Source organism: Marmota marmota, unplaced genomic scaffold (genome assembly GCF_001458135.2).
Source record: "Marmota marmota marmota unplaced genomic scaffold, marMar, whole genome shotgun sequence".
In the NCBI taxonomy this organism is placed as follows: Eukaryota; Metazoa; Chordata; class Mammalia; order Rodentia; family Sciuridae; genus Marmota; species Marmota marmota.
This window is the reverse complement of record NW_025999998.1, coordinates 5,299,263-5,321,523: the sequence shown is the minus strand read 5'-3', so window position 1 is coordinate 5,321,523 and position 22,261 is coordinate 5,299,263. Positions and strand designations below refer to the sequence as shown.

At 34.9% G+C, this 22,261-nt stretch overlaps 1 protein-coding gene across 5 annotated transcripts in view; it reads left to right on the top strand.

Annotated features, from left to right (window-relative positions):
- Window positions 1–22,261, top strand: part of Ric1 (RIC1 homolog, RAB6A GEF complex partner 1) — a 91,769-nt gene that overhangs the window by 56,985 nt on the left and 12,523 nt on the right. For 4 of the 5 annotated variants that reach the window (XM_015492828.2, XM_048806806.1, XM_048806807.1 and 1 more), the window contains 12 exons: window positions 197–245; window positions 2,140–2,292; window positions 4,196–4,396; window positions 9,700–9,738; window positions 10,051–10,161; window positions 11,214–11,303; window positions 12,616–12,776; window positions 13,965–14,103; window positions 17,501–17,617; window positions 18,085–18,813; window positions 20,886–21,044; window positions 21,129–21,265. In XM_015492828.2, coding sequence (XP_015348314.2) covers window positions 197–245; window positions 2,140–2,292; window positions 4,196–4,396; window positions 9,700–9,738; window positions 10,051–10,161; window positions 11,214–11,303; window positions 12,616–12,776; window positions 13,965–14,103; window positions 17,501–17,617; window positions 18,085–18,813; window positions 20,886–21,044; window positions 21,129–21,265 — 2,085 coding nt within the window. The remainder of the gene's footprint in view (window positions 1–196; window positions 246–2,139; window positions 2,293–4,195; window positions 4,397–9,699; window positions 9,739–10,050; window positions 10,162–11,213; window positions 11,304–12,615; window positions 12,777–13,964; window positions 14,104–17,500; window positions 17,618–18,084; window positions 18,814–20,885; window positions 21,045–21,128; window positions 21,266–22,261) is intronic. The other variant, XM_048806808.1, reaches the window with a different exon arrangement.

Here is a 22,261-nt window from a genome sequence, read left to right as displayed (position 1 = left end):
AAGTCAGTTGAACCTAGAAAATATGGCTGAGTGATGTGCCTATGTATATTATCCTACAACTTTTTATTTCATGCATTGTTATGTATTTCTGTTTTGAAAGAGCAAAATTAATGTGGTTTCTAAAAAACTAAAGCTATTGTGTGTATTATAGATAATTGTTAAGACCCTTTCAAATTAAGTTTCTATTCTGTTTTAGGTATAGGTCTGATGGTACTAAAAAAGATCCCCTTAAGATCAACTCTATGGTAAGTACTTTCTATTTAATTGGCATAGTATAAAGAATGTAGATTTCTTTCCCTTCTTTTCCTCTCATATTGGTCTGATAGAAATCACAAAGTTATTTTAATCTTAGCAGATTATTCCTTACAGCTCTTGCTTTAATGAAAGGTGTTTTTTTTTTTTTTTAAATTGGTAGCTGCCTGATTTTTCAATTTTGTTTAGAAGTGTTCACTAAGTACCTTTACGAAGATGACTGTTCAAACAAGGCTCTTCTTTTTTCAAAGCATACTTCCCATTCTTGTGTGACTCACAGGCACTCATTCTTACGGCTTCCTTTCTTTTAAAATATAGTAAAATGTACTTTGAGCATATTTCCTGGAAGACATGTACCTGTGCATTACTTAAACACATTCTTAAAACTTTTCATAGATGTTTGTCAAGAGAATTATAGTCACTATTGTTAATAATTAATTTATTACTTATTTTCAAATTTCTGAAAAAATAATGATATATAACCCCTGTCTTTACATAAAACTATTTTCTTGCTGCATAGCATCTCTTGGTATCATCCTTATGAAATTAGTGGCTATGAGACTTATCATTAACCTTCTATTTTATTATACAGAGGAAGGCATTTTCTGATCTTGGATTTCTCCAAGAGTTAAAATCACTATGGTTGCCATTCACCACCAACAAGCCCTTTTGCTGTTTCACCTTGCCTCCTTATTTTATTTTTATTTGTTTGTTTGTTTATTTACTACCAGGGATTGAACCCAGGGGCATTCAACCATTGAGCCACATCCCCAGCCCATTCGATTTTTATTAAGACAGTGTCTCACTAAGTTGCTGAAGCTGGTTTTGAACTTGTGATCCTCCTGCCTCAGCCTCCTGAGTTGCTGGGATTATAGCCCATCTCCATATTTAAAATAAGTTTTCTACCAGAGAGAATTTCTGTGACTGCTAGTCAGTGCTTCTGAATGGCAAATGGTAGTGTTATCAGCCTTGCTGAGTTGATATTTCAGCCACAAACTAAGAATCTGAACATTTTAATTAGCTTGTACAAGTTTATCGTGGGAAAACATAAAAATTCTGTTAAGCTCTTGAAATTTTGCAAGACTCCCTCCTGCCTCCACCCTTACCATTTTCTTACAGATCGAAAATAACTAATCTTTTAAAAATTATGTCATGAAATTTAGTTATAGAATATTAAAACTGAACATGCCTAGAGAATTTTATTTGAAACTTCTCATTTTACAGAGGAAGAAACACTTTGATAAACCAGATAGCCTGGCTATGATAATATAACAAAAGCCCATCTAAAATGAAAACTGTAGTCTCAGCTTCCACTCCACTGTTTTTTGCTCTATATAAAACTATGTCTTTTGCCAGGTGCGGTGGCGCACACCTATTATCCCAGCAGCTAGGGAGGCTGAGACAGGAAGATCGTGAGTTCAAAGCCAGCCTCAGCAAAAGCCAGGCACACTAAACAACTCAATGAAACCCTGACTGTAAATAGAATACAAAATAGGACTGGGGATGTAGCTCAGTGGTCGCGTTCTCCTGAGTTCAATTCCCAGTACCAAAAAAAATAAAATACATCTTCTGTATTTAAGAGGTTAACTAAATTCAATTAATGGAGAAGTTACAGAAAGCAATAGGTATTCCTTAGGATTGTGATACTGAAATTGAAGCTAAGAATGGTATTTAGTGGTTTGACCATTCTAGGTAGAGGACAGTGGTAATGATTTCTCTGAAGATAGCTAAGGTGTACTAGAAGATATCATTCTTATCTGTCATGGGTTCTGCAACTTTCAGAAGTCAGTGCCTCATTGGGTATTTCAGATATTGACTGAAGTTAGGGAAGGATAACAAGACCCTTTTAATGCTTTTGCTTTTTTTCTCCCTCTTCCTCCCTCTAAGAGCTGGGGTGCAGAAGGCTATCACCTATGGGTAATCAGTGGATTTGGTTCTCAACACATTGAAATTGAATCTGACCTCAGAAATATAGTTAAACAGCCCAGCATTCTGCTATTTCAGTTTATCAAGAGTGTCCTCACTGTAAACCCTTGTATGGTAAGTGTATTTAAAACTCTGATTTCTTTAGTGCCTTTCAAATCAGAATTCAGACCTTTCTTCATAAACCATGGACAGCAAGTATATACCTAAAATTGGCATATTACCTTCCTTTGTGCATATTCTTGTGATTCTTACACTTTATAATAAATTTATACCAAAATCATTTCTGAACATACTTTAGAGTTTTGGTTTTTTGTTTGTAGGGTTTTAGGTGGGGGGGGGGGTTGTTGTTGTTTTTAAGGCATTTTGTTTTTTAAATAGGGTAACAAGTGGGAAAACAATGTTTGTATGTTGAATAACTTTAATAATTTAGTCTTAATCTGAATAGAATTTCCCAAAGAATTTCACCACACTACTCATGAGAAATATTAGCAGTTCCATGGGATTTAAAAAAAAAAAAAAAAGTTCCATTTTTACCTAAGTATGAAATAAAGGCCTTAAGACAAAGCTGTAGAAATGTATTTATTGAAGGGATCAAGAGTTTCAAATATGCTCATATGCATCATGAAAACCTAGGAGTTGAAATATAAAAAAGCACAGTTACATCAGGCCCAGTCATGCATGCCTGCAATCCCAGTGACTTGGGAGGCTGAGGTTGGAAGATCACAAGTTTGAGACCAATCTGGGCAGTTCAATGAAATCCTTTCTCAAAATAAAAAGCAAAAAGTTAAGGTAGTGTCACTACCTCTGAGTTTAATCCCCAATACTTAAAAATAAATAAAAGACAGTGTTCCCCATGCCTAATCAACCATCAATTCTTAATGAACACTTGGAAGAAAGTATGTCTAAGATACTGCTTCAGGAAACATTGTCCCAAATTATAAACTCCCCATGCTTGTCAATCTGAAATAATATATAGTAATATTATATATTGCTGATATATAATGATAATATAGGTTACATTTTGGGAATGCAAATCTTAGTACCTTAGTATTAAGGGCTGTTTAAAGATGTTTAGTAAAACAATTGAATTGAATTTGCATTTATAATACATTGAAAAATATTATAAAAAAAATAGTCTGAATATCAGATCCCATTACTGAAGTTGAAAATTAAGAAACCCCAGGAAGATAAGAACAGAGTATTTTCCCTCCTTAACAGTAATTTTATAGCAACCTTGAGTTTTATGTCAGTATAATATTTGGACTATAATGGAAAGGTGAAGGGATAGGGTGCCAAGAATCTACCCACTTGTGAATACACTGGCCCTTTAATTGAAAACCAGAACATATTAAAAAGTAAAACTCCTTTATTTGTCTGGCTATTCTTAGACTTGTAAAGTGTCCTTGACACTAACTAAACATTCACTGATATTTGAATTTTTCTGATCCCAAACTATAGGCTTAGGCTTTTCCTCTTCCGCATGGTTTAGAAGATCCTCCAGCATCCAATTATCCCTGACCTATCCCCTTTGTTACATGTAAGCACATGGATAAGAATACAAAAAGAAACACGTCTTTGATCAGACAGTTTCTTAAAAGCATACTTTCTGTAAAACTAATTTGTAAACTAAATAATGAGTAGTCATATTCAATTTTTCAGATGTAAAAATCTCTCTTATCATTGCCATTTTCAAATAGTAATGAAAGGTACTACTATAGCAGTTATAAACTTAGGCATGTTTACAACTATACAATAAAGCAGACCTTAACAAAGATTTTATTTACACTGGAAAATAAAATTAAATAAAATTAAAACATTGCCTATTCTCTCTAAATATAACTGTGCTGAGATCATTATGTAGTCTTTGTCCTCTGTGAAGAAAATTAACATTGAGGTACATAATATGTTTTCTATAATAAAAGTGAATCTATGCATTACTTAATTTTCCCTTCCAAATATTGGGTTATTTTTATTTGCTTTTCTTCTTTGCTCTTCTTCTTCCTCTTTCCTTATCTAGAGTAACCAAGAGCAGGTATTGCTTCAGGGAGAGGATCGCTTGTACTTGAACTGTGGAGAGCCCTCTCAGACCCAGAATCCCAGAAGTTCTTCACACACTCAGCATAAGCCGAGGCTGGAAAATAGCCCATTTGCAGATGGAGGTTTAGAGTCCCAGGGTTTAAGCACTTTACTTGGACATCGACATTGGCATGTTGTACAGGTAAGTGTTCGTTTACTAATTACTAGTGATTCAGTCCTTAGTAAGATATCACTTGGAACAGATTTTTAAGTATTTCATTTGTTTTAATTTTAGAAAACTAAATATTTTTAACCTTTTTGACTATCACATCACTCTTCTGCTTTTCTATGTTCTTGTCCTGTTGTCTTCTCTTTCCACTTGATACAAATTGTTTCCTCACCTGCTTTTAAGTTCATTATTTTGCCCTCTCATTGAAGATAACTATTTTATTTTCAGGACCTGTTTTACATAAGATAACTCTGTGGATTTACAGAGGCAAAAGTGTAGTCACTGTGAAAGTGGCAATGTTGACCCTCTACAGCTGACCTTATAATCCTGATGGGGCCAAATTGAGGTTAATCACCTGACAGTGGACCCAAATTGTAAAAATTATGATAATTCTAGAACTTTATTTTTGATAATTTTACTAATATTTAATCTTGTTCCAAATTATTCACTCATTCTGATCACTTTTAGCAGTTTCTTTTAATAATTCTGATAAATTGGCCTTTAACATGAAGATTAATTCTGAATTTTGATGACAATTAAAATTAAATTGGGAATTCAATAAATTGAAGTTTTTTAAGAGAAACTTGCATATACAATTTCAAAGTCCTGAATGTTTTCTTTTCTCCTTTTATACCACAATGCCTCAGAGCCTACTCTTGGATGAATTTACTTCAGTTACTTTCTATTTCCACAATTCTTTGCCTTCCGCTCTCTATACCTGTACCTAACTAGCTTACTTCAGCTTTCATATTATTTTCAGTTGACTTTGGAGATAATAAGAGACAGAAAAATGGTCATTATGTGAAAGGTCAAAGGAGAAATATCTCCTACATTGACATGTGGTATACACTAGAAGAAAATGTATTTAATTTACATTAATAAACAGACTCAAACAATGTACATACCATTTTATAATTAGTAACAATTTTTAAATAGAACTGCGTCAGCTACTTCCTTGACTAAAATTTTCCACTGCTCCCTTCTCTCCTATAGCCATTTCTCTGCTATTTTCATTTCCCCATACTTTGAACTATTCATTCTACACTGACCTAGCATCAATGCCAGTTCTGCCTAGCCAGGTCTGTGTTACCAGAGAGCCAAGTAGAGCAGAGGATCAAAGAAGGTAGGTCTGGAACTCAAAATCCATGAGGCAATAACAAATTTGAATTTCCTTCCAGCTCAAAAATTCAGTGATTCTAGCCATCTGTGAGTCATCCAATAAGAAAAGCATATGACACTGATTTTTGAGGACTTTAGATACTAACAAGATTTCTTCTATCATTCTGTTTGTTAGGGGAAGACATCTAGAAAGATAAACTTTATAAACCTGAGTTTTAACTCGGTTTTCCAGTTTCCTTGAAAACATTGCTACAGTTGTACTTCCAAAACAATTAAATTATAATAGATTCATAGAATTTTTAGAGCTGGAAGGACCTTAGAAATCATAGTCCGACTGGATTTTATACATGAGGAAACCAAAGCTCAGGGAAGTTATGTGACTTACCAAGGTCACACAGCAGAGTAATGGCAGACCTATCTTTACTGTGACCTAACAAGTCTAATCTATATTCAAATGTAGGTACTAAAAATGTTGAATCATATACTATTAACCTTGGGCTAAAACTTAGAATTTGCCTAAAAGGCAATATGTTTATTTGGAGTTGCCCTATACTTTGCTAACACAGTGATTCAATGCAGAGTTAATGGTGATCTTTCAGTAGGGTGCTTTACAGTGTCTGCATAATGCTAAATCTTTACTTTCTAGGCTTTAAAGCCAGTACTGATGACTCTGAGGAAACATGAGTGCCTGGTTTGATTCCCCTTTCAACATATCTTTTCCAGGATAAGACCACATTCTCCATCAAAGTTGATTTGTTTGTGTGATTTGTACTTTATATGCTTCTTGAATAGCTAGAGTTCATCTAATGAGCCCCAACTAATTCTACTGCTGTTTCTGTTCCTTACTTAGAACACTGGGGCTTTTTCTTATTAAAGCCCTATCTTGTACTTCGTAACTTCCTTAGTAGAAGACTCTATGTTCATTGTTTTCCTTTAAAGATAAAACAAAAAATACACCCTTGTCAGAAGCAGTGTTCATAGCTGGCAGCGAAGCATGCTTTTATTTATTTGTTTACTTATTTGACCTGATTTTTCATGGTTAAAATTTTAGAAAGTAATGAGAGCACAATATGAAAAGTTTTAAAAATGAAAACCTGGTTTTTGTGGTTTTTTTGAGGGGGAGGGGGTACCAAGGATTGAAGTCAGGGCCACTGAACCATTGAGCCACATTCTCAACCCTATTTTGTATTTTATTTAGAGACAAGGTCTCACTGAGTTGCTTAGCACCTCAGTTTTGCTGAGGCTGGCTTTGAATTTTCCATCCTCCTGCCTCAATGTCCCGAGCTGCTGGGATTACAAGCGAGCACCACTGTGCCTGGAGAAAACCTTCTAGTTTTAAGCTATGTTTCTTCTCAGATGCCATTTATTTTAATGCTCAGTATTTTGTATGATTTCTGAAAGATGCATTAATTATTATCCAGTGTTCTGTGGTTATCGGTTTTTGTTAACTGGCTCTAATACCTGGAAAGAATAACCTTCACAAAATGTGGGTAGTACCAATGGTATATCAGACACCATGTTAGGAATGTCAGCTGTGGATCTTAAAGGCTGTTTTACTTACAAATGATTAGCTATCCTGCAATATGTATCAAGTATAATAGGTGTGGTATTTGTCACAGATCAAATTTGCTAAAAGGCTGGGTTCCATGTCTCACCAGTTATAAAACTAGTCTAGGCAGGCATAGGATTTTAGAGAATGGCTTTAAAGAGAGAGAGAGAGAGAGACTGGAGGCTGGGGATATGTAGCTCAGTGGTAGAGTGCTTGTCTAGCATGCATGAAGCCCTACGTTAAATGTCCAATAACTACCCCCCACCCCACTATAAAAAAGAGATTGGAAAATCATACAGTAAGGGTAAAGATTCTTTCTGTACCTTAGCACACAGTTTCCCAATGATGTGGCATGACTTCTGAGCTCTGAGTATGTGTTCTTGACCTCTGTTTCTTCATTATTCATTAGCTACGTCTTATTTCTACCATTTCCTATTCTCCATGTTAGGTATAGAGTTCAGAGTTCAGATGACACGTAGATCAATAAAGGTGACCTACTAGGGAAAATACAAGTTTTTGTTCCAGTGTATTTTATAATATCTTTAGACAAATACCTGCATTCATTTTAAACTTATATATCTTGAGTTTTAAAAATAAACCATTTGTAATTTTTGGTACTTCTTAGACTTTTTTTTTGTATCAGGGATTGAACCCAGGAGTGCTTAACCACTGAGCCACATCTCCAGCCCTTTTTATAGTTTATTTACAGACAGGATCTTGCTGAGTTGCTTAGGGCCTCACTCAATTGCTAAAGCTGGCTTTGAACTTGTGATCCTCCTGCCTCAGCCTCCCAAGGATTACAGGTGTACACCACTGTGCCCAATACTTCTTAGACTTTTTCAAATTAAAATAATAAATTGTTTTCATGTATAAAATATTCATTGGAGTGCAATCATTTGGTAAGGTTTAACTTTGACTTCCCATAATTAGAAACTTTATGTTATACACCACTTTTGCAATGAGATTCCAGCTCCTGCATTACCCTCTAACACATGTTTCATAAGTACTAGTGATACATCAAAGTTTGGGTAGTTACAGGATTTTTTTTTTAGCATCTTGGGTAACAGGGGCAATTGTACTCAAGTACATCTATTACATCCTTCTTCATGTAACTATTGTTCTTAATTGTAAGGGGGAAAAGGGAGTTTTACTTACAGGCTAATAAAAAGTGCTCTCAACTGGGGCTGAGGATGAAGCTCAGTACTTTTTTACTTGCCTACATGTGTAAGGCCCTAGATTCAATCCCCAGCTCTGCAAAAAAGAAAATTGCTTTTAACTTTTATTTTACCACCATGTTATTACCTGAAGTTTACCATTATTCTGCACTAATTTTTCCCATCATAGTGAATTTTACACTGAACAGTGTAGCATATTTGTTAAGATTCAAGTGACGCATTCTTCTAGCATATATCAATGACACAATTATCTTTAATTCTATAAGTAGGCTTGCACACACAGTACTGGGGTTTAAGAACTTCCTAATGTATTAACAGCTATTTAATTTAGTTAATTTAGTAGCCAAGAGAAGTTTAACAAATAGTTTTATGAATAAATTTTATCAAGGTTAAATACAGTTTCAGCATTGTTTTTACTTGATTTTTATTTTGTCTTCACATTACACAGTTTTCTTAGATTTGATTCATGTAAACATGGCTTTCTAATTTTGAGTTCTTTTTAAAATTTATGATCATTTTTTTCCTGAGTAAAATTAAATATGAATGAATTGAAGCTTTTTTTTTTTACAGGAGCTGAAGATTCTTCCCTTTGTTCTATTTTTCTGTTAATTTACACTCCACTCTCACAAGTGCTCATGAAAACTATGGAATTAGTGGGCCAGTAGAAAGATAGGAGTCTCAGTAGAACTAGAATTTACTTAATCCACATTTATGTCCCACAGATAGTTTTGTTACAATGATACAAGGATACCACCATGTACGAAGATGGAAAACAGATAACATGGAAAATATATTTACCAATGATGCTGAAAGTAAAAACTTAGTATCTGTAATATATATTAAGAGTTCTTATAGTTTAAGTTGAACATTCCAAGAAACTAATAGTAGCTTAAACATACTCTTACCTTTTTACAGATGTTTGTTTAGAGGATAGATTAAAAACTACTAGTTGTCCCTAAGCAACAATTTTATTTTGTACTTTGTACATTTTTGTATTATTTATTAATCAGAAAAACATAAATGTAATCAAAGTATTTCCATTAAAAATCAAAACTCTTGCTGAGGCTGTAATTTTATTTGATGAGGTTGTGGAAATTATTCACGTTAGCAAACCAAAACTGCTCATCTGTGCAGTTCATGGCTACTCTCAGGAATGCTTCTCTAAATAACTCATTGGTCTATGTTTATTGAGTTTAGTACTACCCCAAAAAAAAGCAGTGTGAAGGGGAAAGATGAAAACCTGATGTCTAGAATTTGGAGCTGTTTAAGACATGAGATGAGAAATATTGACTCATATATAAATGGTAAATTCCAAGTGCTCTGCTATTAATAGCCACTCTCGGGAAGCCGAATCTCATATTGTGATAAATTAATGCTTTAAATTTTAAATATAATTCCTAAATCTTACCAAACTGATGTGTTATTTTCTATAGATTTCCAGTACCTATCTAGAAAGCAATTGGCCTATACGGGTGAGTTGTTATTTTGTTGGTGTTAACTTTGTTGAATAGCATTTGTTGCAAGAGGCTTTCTGGGAATTGAGCCCTTCAGTGGGTATATTGATAAGAGTAAAATTTTTATACCTGATCCTTTATACATTGCTAGGGTATTAACATCTAATTTTGTCATATATTACTATAAATATTTGGATTTTTAATTTAACATTTTATGTAAAATTCACTTAGCAAGCACTTATTAAGTCTGTTTACCTTACATAGTATTAACCACTGTATGCCTATTAAAGTGTGTAAGTTTGCAAAGAGTTCTTAATTTTTTTTTAACAGTTTTCAGCTATTGATAAACTTGGACAAAATATTGCTGTGGTTGGCAAGTTTGGTTTTGCACATTACTCTTTACTCACCAAAAAATGGAAACTTTTTGGAAACATTACTCAGGTTAGTCTTTTTCAAATTAAAAACCAATTTCCCAAAGTATAGAAGAATTATAATATAAAATAATTATACTGTACAGTAAACTACTATTTACTTATAAAAACTGAAAGTCATATATGAGAAACTGATACTGGATAATATCTGTGAGCTGATTTTAATAAAGTATTTGATAATTTGATAATGGGACTTGTATTGAAATGGCTTAATTTTTATTCTTGTTAAGATCAGTAACAATAATTATTTAGTTTAAGAATTTAATCTCAATATTGTGTCCATCAAATGTGATGAGAATAAATTTCCACAAAATTTTGAGATCATTCTCTGCTTAGCTGTGTGATGTAATTGTAGAATATATATATATATATCACATACATATGTGCATGAAGTTGGATTTTGCAAGAATCAAATTGGAAGAAGAGAAGAATATGGGCCGGGCATGGCACATGCCTGTAATCCCAGCAGCTCAGGAGGCTGAGGCAGGAGGATTGCCAGTTCATAGCCAGCCTCAGCAAAGGCACGGTGCTAAGCAATTTAGTGATACCCTGTCTCTAAATAAAAAACAAAATAGGGCTGGGGATGTGGCTATGTGGTTGAATGTTCCTGAATTTAATACCTAATACCCCACCCCACCCCCCCAAAAAAGGGAAATGGCATTTATAGTTGAAATGGCATTTATAGTTGCTTTTTTGTGTCAGTCATTTTAGGGTCCTTTCTGTATATTATCTCAACACAGGGCATTATTGTTATTCACCATTTGATAAAAGAGAAACAGGTGTTGCTCATCTGATGAATGTTAAAACCAGAATTTTAATCCATGTTTCTTGGATGTGGAATAATGATGCTAAATGATACATCAGTGTATTTGCTTCCTTACAGAAGTATTTATTTTTAAACTTAGAATATGAAGCGTTATTATTAAAGTCCCTGGAGTAATAATTCAAGGGAGAGATTAAAGCAGAAATAATTTGAGCTTTCTTTGCCTAAGAATACTTTGTTACTTTATAGTACTTTCTGGTAACTTAAAGTAAAAATATTTTTTAAATTTTTCTTTTAAGGAGCAAAATATGATTGTGACTGGTGGTTTAGCCTGGTGGAATGATTTTATGGTACTTGCATGTTATAATATAAGTGACCATCAAGAAGAGGTAGGTTTTATTTTCTCTTAGAAATAATAGATCTTTATATTTTAGACCTAATAAGCACTATGTAATTTTATATAGAAAATAACCAATTGAAAACTAAACAAAATATTTTATTTTTTAATTAATAATTAACATTTTAGCTAATGGGATTATTTTTTCAGGTAATATATTTTAAATTTTTCAGGTTACTATATTTTTTAAATTTTTTAAGTAACAAATGGGATTTCTCAGATAGCCTTTTCTAAGGAATGTATCTCATAGACATCCCCTATAAGATTTTTTAAAAATTGTTTTTAGTTATAGATGGACACAATACCTTTATTTTATTTATGATTTTTATGTGTTTTAGGCAAGTGTTCTTACCACTGAACTAAAACCCAGCCCCTCTCTTATAAGATTTTTTTAATACCTTTATTTTATTTATTTATTTTTATGTGGTGCTGAGGATTGAACCCAGGGCCACCGCCGCCTTCTTCTTCCTTCTCCTTCTCCTCCTTCTCCTTCTTTCTCCTCCTCCTCTTCCTCCTCCTTCTCCTTCTTCTCCTTCTCCTCCTTCTCCTTCTCTTCCTTCTCCTCCTTCTCCTTCTCTCTCCTTCTCCTTCTTCTCCTTCTCCTCCTTCTCCTTCTCCTCCTTCTCCTTCTCCTCCTTCTCCTCCTCCTCCTCCTCCTCCTCCTCCTCCTTCTTCTATTTCTTCTTCTTCTTCTTCTATTTCTTCAATTTCTTAAAGACAGGTTTGTTAATCAGACACACACCTGTAATCCCAGTGATTCAAGAGGCTGAGGTAGAAGCAACACAAGTTTGAGACCAGCCCTCAGCAACTTATCAAGACCGTGTCTCAAAATAAAAAAGAAGGAGGCCTGGAGATGTAGCTCAGCAGTAAAGTGCCCTGGGTTAAATCTTCAGTACCAAAAATAAATAAATAAAAGATAGCTTTATTAATGTATTGATTATATGATTGTTTTGAGAAACTGCTAGGCTCATTATATTAGATCTAAATATACAAGTCTAATAGGAATGTCTCAAAATATTGCATTCACAGTTTTGATCTCTTTATCTTTTATCTGTAAAATGAACCTAGCTTGCCAAAATATAAACAGAACTCATTTATTGTTAAAGCTTTCTTAGGTCTTTTAATTATTACTTGAAAAAAGTAAATAAATAAAAAGCAGTTTGGGGGGCTGGGGATATAGCTCATTTGGTAGAGTGCTTGCCTCACATGCACAAAGTTCAATCTCCAGCACCACCCCCCCCCCAAAAAAAAAACGGTTTGTCTAAAGTATTTAGCCATTTCATTTTTATAATTTTCTTCTGCAGCTCAGAGTATACTTGCGAACATCAAATCTGGACAATGCCTTTGCTCATGTCACCAAGACACAAGCAGAAACATTACTGCTGAGTGTCTTCCGGGACATGGTAATAGTATTTAGAGCAGACTGTTCAATATGCCTTTACAGTATTGAAAGAAAATCTGATGGGTAAGTTATAGTATACGACAAGTCACTTTCTGTTCCTATTTATTGTTTTTCCTCTGTAGGTTTTTTTTTCCCCTCAAAACAGTTTTTCTATCTTTGTATTTAGTTTCCCTTTTTTAGAAGTCAAAAATGCAAGGAGTTTTAATTAGTAATATTTATGTAGTAGCTGTGAAAAAAAAAAAAGAAAAAGAAATAGCATAGCCTGCTCTATCTTCAGCTAATCTTCCTGGATTTATTTTTTTTAAATCTAGTTTCAGGGGCTGGGGATGTGGCTCAAGCGGTAGCGCGCTCTCCTGGCATGCGTGCGGCCCGGGTTCGATCCTCAGCACCACATACAAAACAAAGATGTTGTGTCCGCCGAAAACTAAAAAATAAATATTAAAAAAAATTCTCTCTCTCTCTCTCTCCCCCCCTCCCTCTCTCACTCTATCTTAAAAAAAATAAATAAATAAATCTAGTTTCAGCTGAGGTAAACCCTAAAATGCTAAATTTTTCACAGCCTTGAAAATAAGTTCCAGACACTTGGGAAATTTGAAGGCATTCCACGGTTTTACAGCTTCAGGAAGCATATACTTAGCATACTCAGTTTCATTTCCACTGTGCTAGATGATAGTAGTCTAGAACAGGATAAAGCAAAAGTCCTGCTGCTATTACAAATGGCCTCATATTGTTCTTGGCATCTGGTCCAACTTGCAGCATTCAGACAACATCTCTTGAGTTTTATTTTGTTCTTGGAGGTATGCTTATTTGTTTACATAGCTGTGAAGGATGTATTTGCTGAAGTAGCCCAGTGATTGGTAATGCACACATAAAAATTAAGATATATTATTAACCTCAGTAATTCAACCTTTATCCTTCCTCAACCATTCAGTTTTTATCCCTTAAATATTTCTATTTTTACAGATTCTTCCTCAGTTGTTGTTTTGTTTTATTTTTTCCTTTACTCCAAAGTCTTGTCCCTTTTTTTTCCCCCCTCTCTTATCCCCATATGTGTTCTTTGGGTCTTTCATTATTGAAGGACAATATTGTTAATCATTTTTGAAGGACATTTAGGGAGGAGAGGACAATAGGAACTTTGGGGTCTTTCTAAACATGAATTCTACTACTATATAGTAGCAGAAATGAAAACAAACAAACAAACAAACATTGTTAGCATTGTTGAGCTACCAGAGTTTCTTTTTGTTTTTACAGTTCAAATACTATGGCTGGTATTCAAGTTCTTCAGGAAGTCTCCATGTCACGCTACATTCCTCACCCTTTTCTGGTAGTATCTGTCACTCTGACATCAGTGAGTACAGAGAATGGAATCACCTTGAAAATGCCACAGCAGGTACCATCCCATTATCAAAACTCCTTGAAGTTTACATCTCCGTCTTTAGTATTTTAAGTTGATCATAGAAACTATTTATTTGTTCAACAAATAAATATTAAATATTTAGAATGTATCTTGTATGAATATGCCAGGTTACAGTAGCAAATTAAACAGACCTGATTTCTGCTCAATATTAAATTACATGAATAATTAATTGTTCTTGTAATATATATATCTATGTATATATGTCTTATGATGTTTGTGTATATGTGTGTATTATATATATATATCAAAAAGTAAAATATAGGTTACTGTGAGAGAATAAACCAAAAACCTGATATAGTCTAAACAATCAGGATTTCTGTACCATTTAAATTGAAACCTCAGCTGGAAGTATAACTCAGAGGTAACTGAGTACTTGCCATGCATGCAGAGGCCCTTGGTTCAATCCCTAGCACCACCAAAAAAAACAAACAAAGAAAATGTAAATTGAAACCTAGAGAATGAGTAGAGATTGTTTAAGCAAAGAGGAAGAATTTCAGGCAGAAGGAACAGTAATGCAAAGGCTTATATACAAGAGAACATTACACATTCTGGAAGTTAAAATTTCTGGGACATAGGGTATGCGAGAGAATGTGAGTCTTATAGATAATATTGATAACTTTAGACTTCATCTTCAAGTTTAAAGTGTTTTAAAGTTTTATAATGTTTGCTCTAACTGTAAAGAAATGAACTGGGCAAAACTGCATGAAGGAAGAGCAGTTGGGAGACCATTATAATGATCTAGGTTAATGGTAGTAGGAGGCTGAGGCAGGAGGATCACACGTTCAGGGCCAGCCTCAGCAGTTTAGTGAGGCTCTAAGCCACTTAGCAAGACTCTGTCTTAAAATTAAAAGGGCTGGGAATATAATTCTGGCAAAGCACCCTTTGATTCAATCCCCAGTACAAAAAAAATTCAATCCTCAGTATTGCCAAAAACCAGGAACTTTGTATATTGCAGATATAGAAGGCAATCAGTGGTATCAGTAGTACTGAATACACCATTGTAACCTCTTAAAAGAGGCCTTTCTTGAAGAGAAGATGCTTAACTTATGAAGAGCAGATTAAGTAGTAAGTTGAAATATAACAGAAGTGAAACTGATTATATCTGGTGTGGGAGGAAGACCAAGAATACTACAGCAAAGAAAGTCTTGATTTAGTAGTAAAGATTTTAAAAAGTAATAACAGTGAGAACTGTTCAATAGTCAAATAGCCTCTTATGAGAGAGTGAGCTCCTTCTTGAGCTCCTGAAACTCCCACAGAGAACCATCCAACTGGAAGTTTTTAGGCTAAGAAATGGTGTTTTGAGTTCCTTCAGGTTTAGGATTTTGAGCATACAGATACCCCTGCTTGTTCTATAAGTTCATTAAGGTTTCCTGGGAGTACTATTGCATATACCTATAATATTTTCAATAGAAAGTACTGATTGAGTAAATACTAATAATATCTACTCTGTGAGGAAGGAGCATCATGAGTTCAAAGCCAGCCTCAGCAAAAGCGAGGCATTAAGCAACTCAGTGAGACCCAGTTTCCAGATAAAATATAAAATAGGGGGCTGGGGTTGTGGCTCAGCGGTAGAACACCTGGCACGTGTGAAGCACTGGGTTCAATCCTCAGCACCTCGTAAAAATAAATAAATGAAATAGAAGTATTGTGTCTACGTACAACCAAAAATATATTTTTAAAAAAATAGGGCTAAGGATGTGGCCCAGTAGCAAATGCCCCTGAGTTCAATCCCCAGGACCCCCCGCCCCCCCAAAAAAGTCTACTTTGTAAAGAGGAGAGAAGTATATTCTTTTTTTTAATTAAATATGTCAAATGTAGGGTAAAATCTATCATCTTAAATTTTAAGATGGTCATTATGAATATTAGTCATTATTGTAGTGCATTTCAGTAAAACGTTTTCAGGGTCTGTTTGAAGTATTTGAGGGATATGACTATATGCCAGTTCCGACAGTCATATTATCTTGATTCATGTTTGTATTTATGTTTTTCCTCTATCATCTAGGTACTTTTTACTAAGTGCCTAACTCTTAGAGGTACTCTACTTTTTTCCTTTACTGAACCCTAGGTAATACTGGCAACTTAAATTCATCCAGCCAGCAAACATTAGAGCCTGGGAAATAATCCTACATCTTGTGAATAGTCACTCTTTCCTTCCTGAAATTCTTTCTTGTTTTGGTTTGTGTGCTATTGTGCTTCCCTATTTTTCTTCTTGCCTTAAAAAGCTCAGACAATGGTCTCTCTACCTCTCACCTCCATATACTTTGCCTCATCTGTTTCCTTCAGTTTACCAAACTTACCCTTATGCTTATTATGGTGGCATGTTCAACTCTGATCCAGTTGTCACTCACAATAGTTCTACGTGAAAGTTGCAAAGTTCTTTCAGTTTAATGGAATGTGAAGGAACATACTTTTTCACTCCCCTGACTTGTCTTTTCTAACTTGTGTTGGTGATAACCTGAATTTCTGTGGTACCTCACCTAGATTCAGTAACTTGAAATAATGTTTGGTGCAATACTCTTTTTCTACCTTTCATGCCTAGTATAGTAGTAAATTTTTGTTTTTTGTTTTTAAATCAAAATGCTTTTCCTCTTTAGAAGTGAAAATTATTTCATCTGAGATTTGCTTTGAAACAATGCTTCTCAAACTTTAATATTCATAATTGTTTAGACTGGGTCATAAGTTTCAAGAGAAAATCATTATGCTAGGCTCTCTAAAATTAAGCTGTCCATAAAAGAGACAGAGAAATCCCTGTCAACACTCATGTGTCTGCTTCTCCCCAGTAATCCATCCTTATTAACTCAGATTTTTCATTAATTCCCTTATTTGAGAACCATACATAGTGAGTTCTTTCCTGTTACTTTTTTACCTGGATTTCTAAGCCCTTGAAGATCTGTGGCTCTCCAGCTTTAATTTCATAATATCCCTAGTCTTGCACAATTGTTTCACTTTACCATTAGAGCTGTTCTATCCTAGCTCCATGTCTTCATTTACATTTCATGCTTTAACCAGAGTACCAACCCTTTCTCTTCTACCCGTGTATGTTTTCTAATCTTTCCCACCTCATCCTTTATGCCTTCTTAAGCAGTGCCAGCTAGAATAATAAAATGATCTCTCATTTTTTATGAACTACTTAAGTTTTTTTAGATTTTCCAAGATTCAGCTCTACTTTCAATTTTATGTTCACTGGTATGGCTCATTAATTAGCCTTGTTCCACTCTAGCCAGGAAGCTGCTTGTATTCCCACAGAGCTTATTAGTACAACCTCAATCAATACTGTTGGTTGTTTCATCTACATAACTTATGGATTGAGGGGACACCAAAAAAAACCTATAAATTGGTATGAACCCATTTTTCTTTTCTAAAATTTCAGGCACGTGATGCAGAGAGCATTATGCTGAACCTTGCAGGGCAGCTCATCATGATGCAGAGGGACAGGTCAGGTCCTCAGATCCGGGAGAAGGATAGTAATCCGAACCAAAGGAAACTTGTGAGTAAAGGGAAGGTCATTTCAAATCTTGAGAAAGGTATGAGATTAGGGTGAAGGAATAAAAGAATTAAAAGAGAGTATTGTGATTTAGAAACTGAGAAAGTATATAAAATTTGAGTCTCTGGGAATAAGGCTGTTTGTGAAGAATAAGTCCCCAAATGACAATAAGATGTCCTGAACTCCAGGCAAGACATTACCTAGGTATTGTTAGTTGCAAAACTAATGGGAAATTAGTGATAGTTTGGTGGAATTTATGGGTTTTTTGCTTTTTAGATTTACAGTTATATACTTTAAAAGGCAGGGTACTATTACTAACTCTGTTTTGGTTGTTGGTTATATTGCTTTGGTTTTCTCAAAGTTATTGTACTCTCATTGTGTGTGTGTGTGTGGTGGGGGGGACTAGTACCTACAAATGGACCTGCAGATTTAACAGGAAAATACCCTGATTCTTGTGTCTCCTTCTCCAGCTGCCGTTCTGTCCTCCTGTTGTACTAGCCCAGTCTGTTGAAAATGTCTGGACTACGTGTAGAGCAAATAAACAAAAACGTCACCTTCTGGAAGCCCTCTGGCTGAGCTGTGGTGGTGCAGGGATGAAAGTTTGGCTCCCCCTTTTCCCTAGGGATCACCGCAAGCCCCATTCCTTCTTGTCCCAGCGGATCATGCTGCCTTTCCATATCAATATTTATCCATTGGCGGTTCTGTTTGAAGATGCATTGGTCCTTGGTGCTGTCAATGACACTTTACTCTATGATTCTTTGTATACTCGGAACACTGCTAGGGAGCAGCTGGAGGTGCTCTTCCCTTTCTGTGTTGTGGAGAGAACCTCTCAGATCTACCTCCACCACATTCTACGTCAACTTCTGGTCAGGAACCTCGGGGAACAAGCCTTGCTCTTGGCTCAGTCCTGTGCCGCATTACCTTACTTCCCTCATGTGCTGGAGCTCATGCTCCATGAAGTGCTGGAAGAAGAAGCTACCTCACGGGAACCCATTCCCGACCCACTACTTCCCACTGTGGCAAAATTTATCACCGAGTTCCCCCTCTTCCTGCAGACAGTTGTGCATTGTGCTAGGAAGACTGAATATGCCCTGTGGAATTACCTTTTTGCAGCTGTTGGAAACCCCAAGGACTTGTTTGAAGAATGTTTGATGGCTCAGGATTTGGACACAGCTGCCTCTTACCTTATTATCTTACAGGTAACAATTCTATTCTTATAAAGATACAAGAATAATGAGCTTAAACTTAGAATAAAAGAAATGTTCTGTTTTGGTACTGTGATTATGTTTAAGGAATAGTCAGATTTTCTTTACAGTTTATATTTTTCATTTTGAAGAACTCAATCTTGCCAGATTTTTCTTAATTGTTTTTGTTGTTGTTTTTTGGTTTTTTGGTACCAGGGATTGAACTCAGGGCCACTCAACCACTGAGCCACATCCCCCGCCCTATTTTGTATTTTATTTAGAGACAGGGTCTCACCGAGTTGCTTAGCACCTCCCTATTGCTGAAACTGGCTTTGAACTCGAAATCCTCCTGCCTCAGCCTCCTGAGCCACAGGGATTACAGGCATGCACCACCATGCCCAGCTTTTGTAGTATTATTAAGGAGCATTGTAAGGGTATTTTATCCTGTTTTGTTTTGTTTTCATATATAAGCCTAAAACAAATCAATTCCAAGTATTATTTTAAATAAGATTGAAGAAATGTTTTATTGTATGTAAAACATTGCTATGCACATATTACATAGGAAATATAACATTTGATTACTAAAATACTACATAATAATGAATACTACTACATTGTGAAGAAACTTTGTTTTGGACATTAACATATGTGTCTGAACTCCCCACAAATAATAGATTTGTTTTCTTATAGTGTGGAATTGCTAAGGGAATTCTGATTGTACCTCATTTATAACACAACACCTATTTTTGGCTCCACATAGCAAGCTGGAGAGACTCAGGCCTGCCACAGTAATGACCCTCATCACACATGATTTTTCTCAAAATAATGCATTCTTTGAGACTTCTGAAAATTTGTTTCATTACATATTTGACAGATAGGCTTCATAGTTTGTTGTTCACATAAATCTTGTATGTATTTTATAGTCTACACTTAAGGTTATTTAAATTACAGCAAAGTTGTTTTCATTGATAACAAGCTAACCATAAACTTGATTTGAACTGCAGATTTTACATCAGCTTATTTGCTTTTTGACAGCTGATTAAAACCAGCGAATACAGTCAAGCAGAGATTAGTGGCCGTGAGATTCAATGGTTCCTTGGCTAGCCCTAAAGAACATGGGGGAATTATAGAAACTGATCAAAATAAACAACACACAATAAGCGGGGGAGGGAATAGTTCATTAGATTAGAAAAGGGGAATGAAGGGAAGGGAGGAGGGATGCGATTAGGAAGGACAGTAGAATGAATAAGACATTCCAATGTTTACATGAATATATGACCAGTGAAATTCCATATCATGTACAATCACAAGAATGAGATCCTATTTAGAATAAGTTATACTCCGTGTATATATAATATGTCAAAATATACCCTACTGTCATGTATATCTAAAAAGAACAAAGAAAAAAGAAACTGTACCCAGGGATAAAGCAAGGGTGTGTGTGTGTGTGTGTGTGTGTGGTGGTGGTGGTGGTGGTGGTGGTGTAGGTTTACTTCTTGAAATTGAATCTCTTGATTATAGTAAGTAGACTTCAGTTTTCCAATTACTGTATCTCCAGTAAGTACAGTTTGAGAAACATTTGTAATATTACATTGATCAATGTTTATATTATTTTTAAATGCCATGCAAAACACACCTAATTGTTAATTCTATGATATCACTGAAATGGAATGATCCATTAATCTGAATAAAATTTGATGTAATGCCTAAATATAAATATATACATATATAAATGCTGCTGGCATTTTGTTCTAGGTCACTCCTTAAACCTGCAGCAATCTCTATAATGAAATTGGAAATTTTTTCTCCAGAATAATTCCTAAATGAAATAATGTATGTAAGATATCTGCATGTCATGGGAGTTTAGGAAATCATAGTTTATGTTATAGCAGCAGAGACCTGCTTTACTTTTCCTTGTATGGTACTTTTCAATGCTTCTTTAAATCTTATTGTTAAAATAAGCCCACAGTACCCCACAGTACTGTAGGTACATTCCTCAGGTTTAAGTTAATGTGAAGAAAAGAAGTGCTCAAACGTTCCGAAATCATGTATGAAAGTGATGCTATCTTCCTTGCTTGTTTCTGTAGAATATGGAAGTTCCAGCAGTAAGTAGGCAACATGCCACCCTTCTGTTCAACACAGCATTGGAACAAGGCAAGTGGGACCTATGTCGACACATGATTCGATTTCTTAAAGCCATTGGCTCTGGAGAATCTGAGACACCTCCATCCACACCTACAGCTCAGGTTAGTTGCAAAATTGTATAACTTCTTTATGCCATGTACCTACAAGGCATCTTTGTGTAACTTTATTGCACTTTGTAATCATAGGAACCCAGTTCAAGTGGTGGATTCGAGTTCTTCAGGAATCGAAGCATCAGTTTATCCCAGTCAGCTGAAAATGTTCCTCCTAGTAAATTCAACTTACAGAAAACACTAAGTATGCCATCTGGTCCTTCTGGAAAAAGGTAAAAGAATAAATAGCCATTACTGATTTAGGGTATCTGACACATTGCATTTCAAGGCATTTATAGAATTAAGTCTATAATCCTAGGGACTTGGAGTTTGTAGTAGGAGGATCATAAGTTTGAGGCCAGCCTAGGCAACTTAGTGAGATTGTGTCTCCAATACCCCCTGTTTTTAAATTAACTATTATGTAAGTTAATTAACATATCATTATATAAATTATATATCTTACGGAAACAACTACTTAATTCGAGTGCAAATCTTTTTTTCATTCCCAAAAGTAATAGAGACCCCACAAAAAGCTTCCATTTGTCCTTCCTCCAGAGTTAATTTTTGTACTTTTGTATAATTTCTGTGCCTTTGTACTAGAGTAGGACTTGATATATCTGTTCTGAATACTACTGACTTTACCTCTGATGACAGAGGACCAGACAGTCCACAGATAATCCAAAAGCAGAACATCAGTAGTTTTACCCTTCTTTTCAACTACATAGTTCTTGACAAAAAAATAAAAATTTTGTGCCCATGTATTTAACGTTCATGTAACTTTTTGATTAGAGAAGTCATTAAACAGCCAAAGGAATTGTGTTCTGCAGACCAACATCTGCATCACCCAGAGTTAGGTTATTGTTCTCCAGAAGGGTGACTGTGAACTTACACTGAACCTTATAAAATCATTAGAATTTCCTCTGGTATGTAAGGTCTTTTGTAATCCTTCTTGTGTTGATACATGTTCTTTTGTTTATCTCTTCCCTAATCCTTTCTTTTATGTAGTTTGTATTCTTACTACAATACCTGTCTTCAATGTAGTAAGAACTTATCGAACATTTTTTACAAGTTTTTTAATAAGAAATGAATAAAGCTGGATTTTTCCCCACAATCAAAATACAGAACAAATGGAAAAATTATAATATTTAAACTTCACAAGTCTGAGTCTCCACAAATAATATAGCCAACTTTTACATTTTTGAAAGCCCTTCTTTATACATTCTATCTTC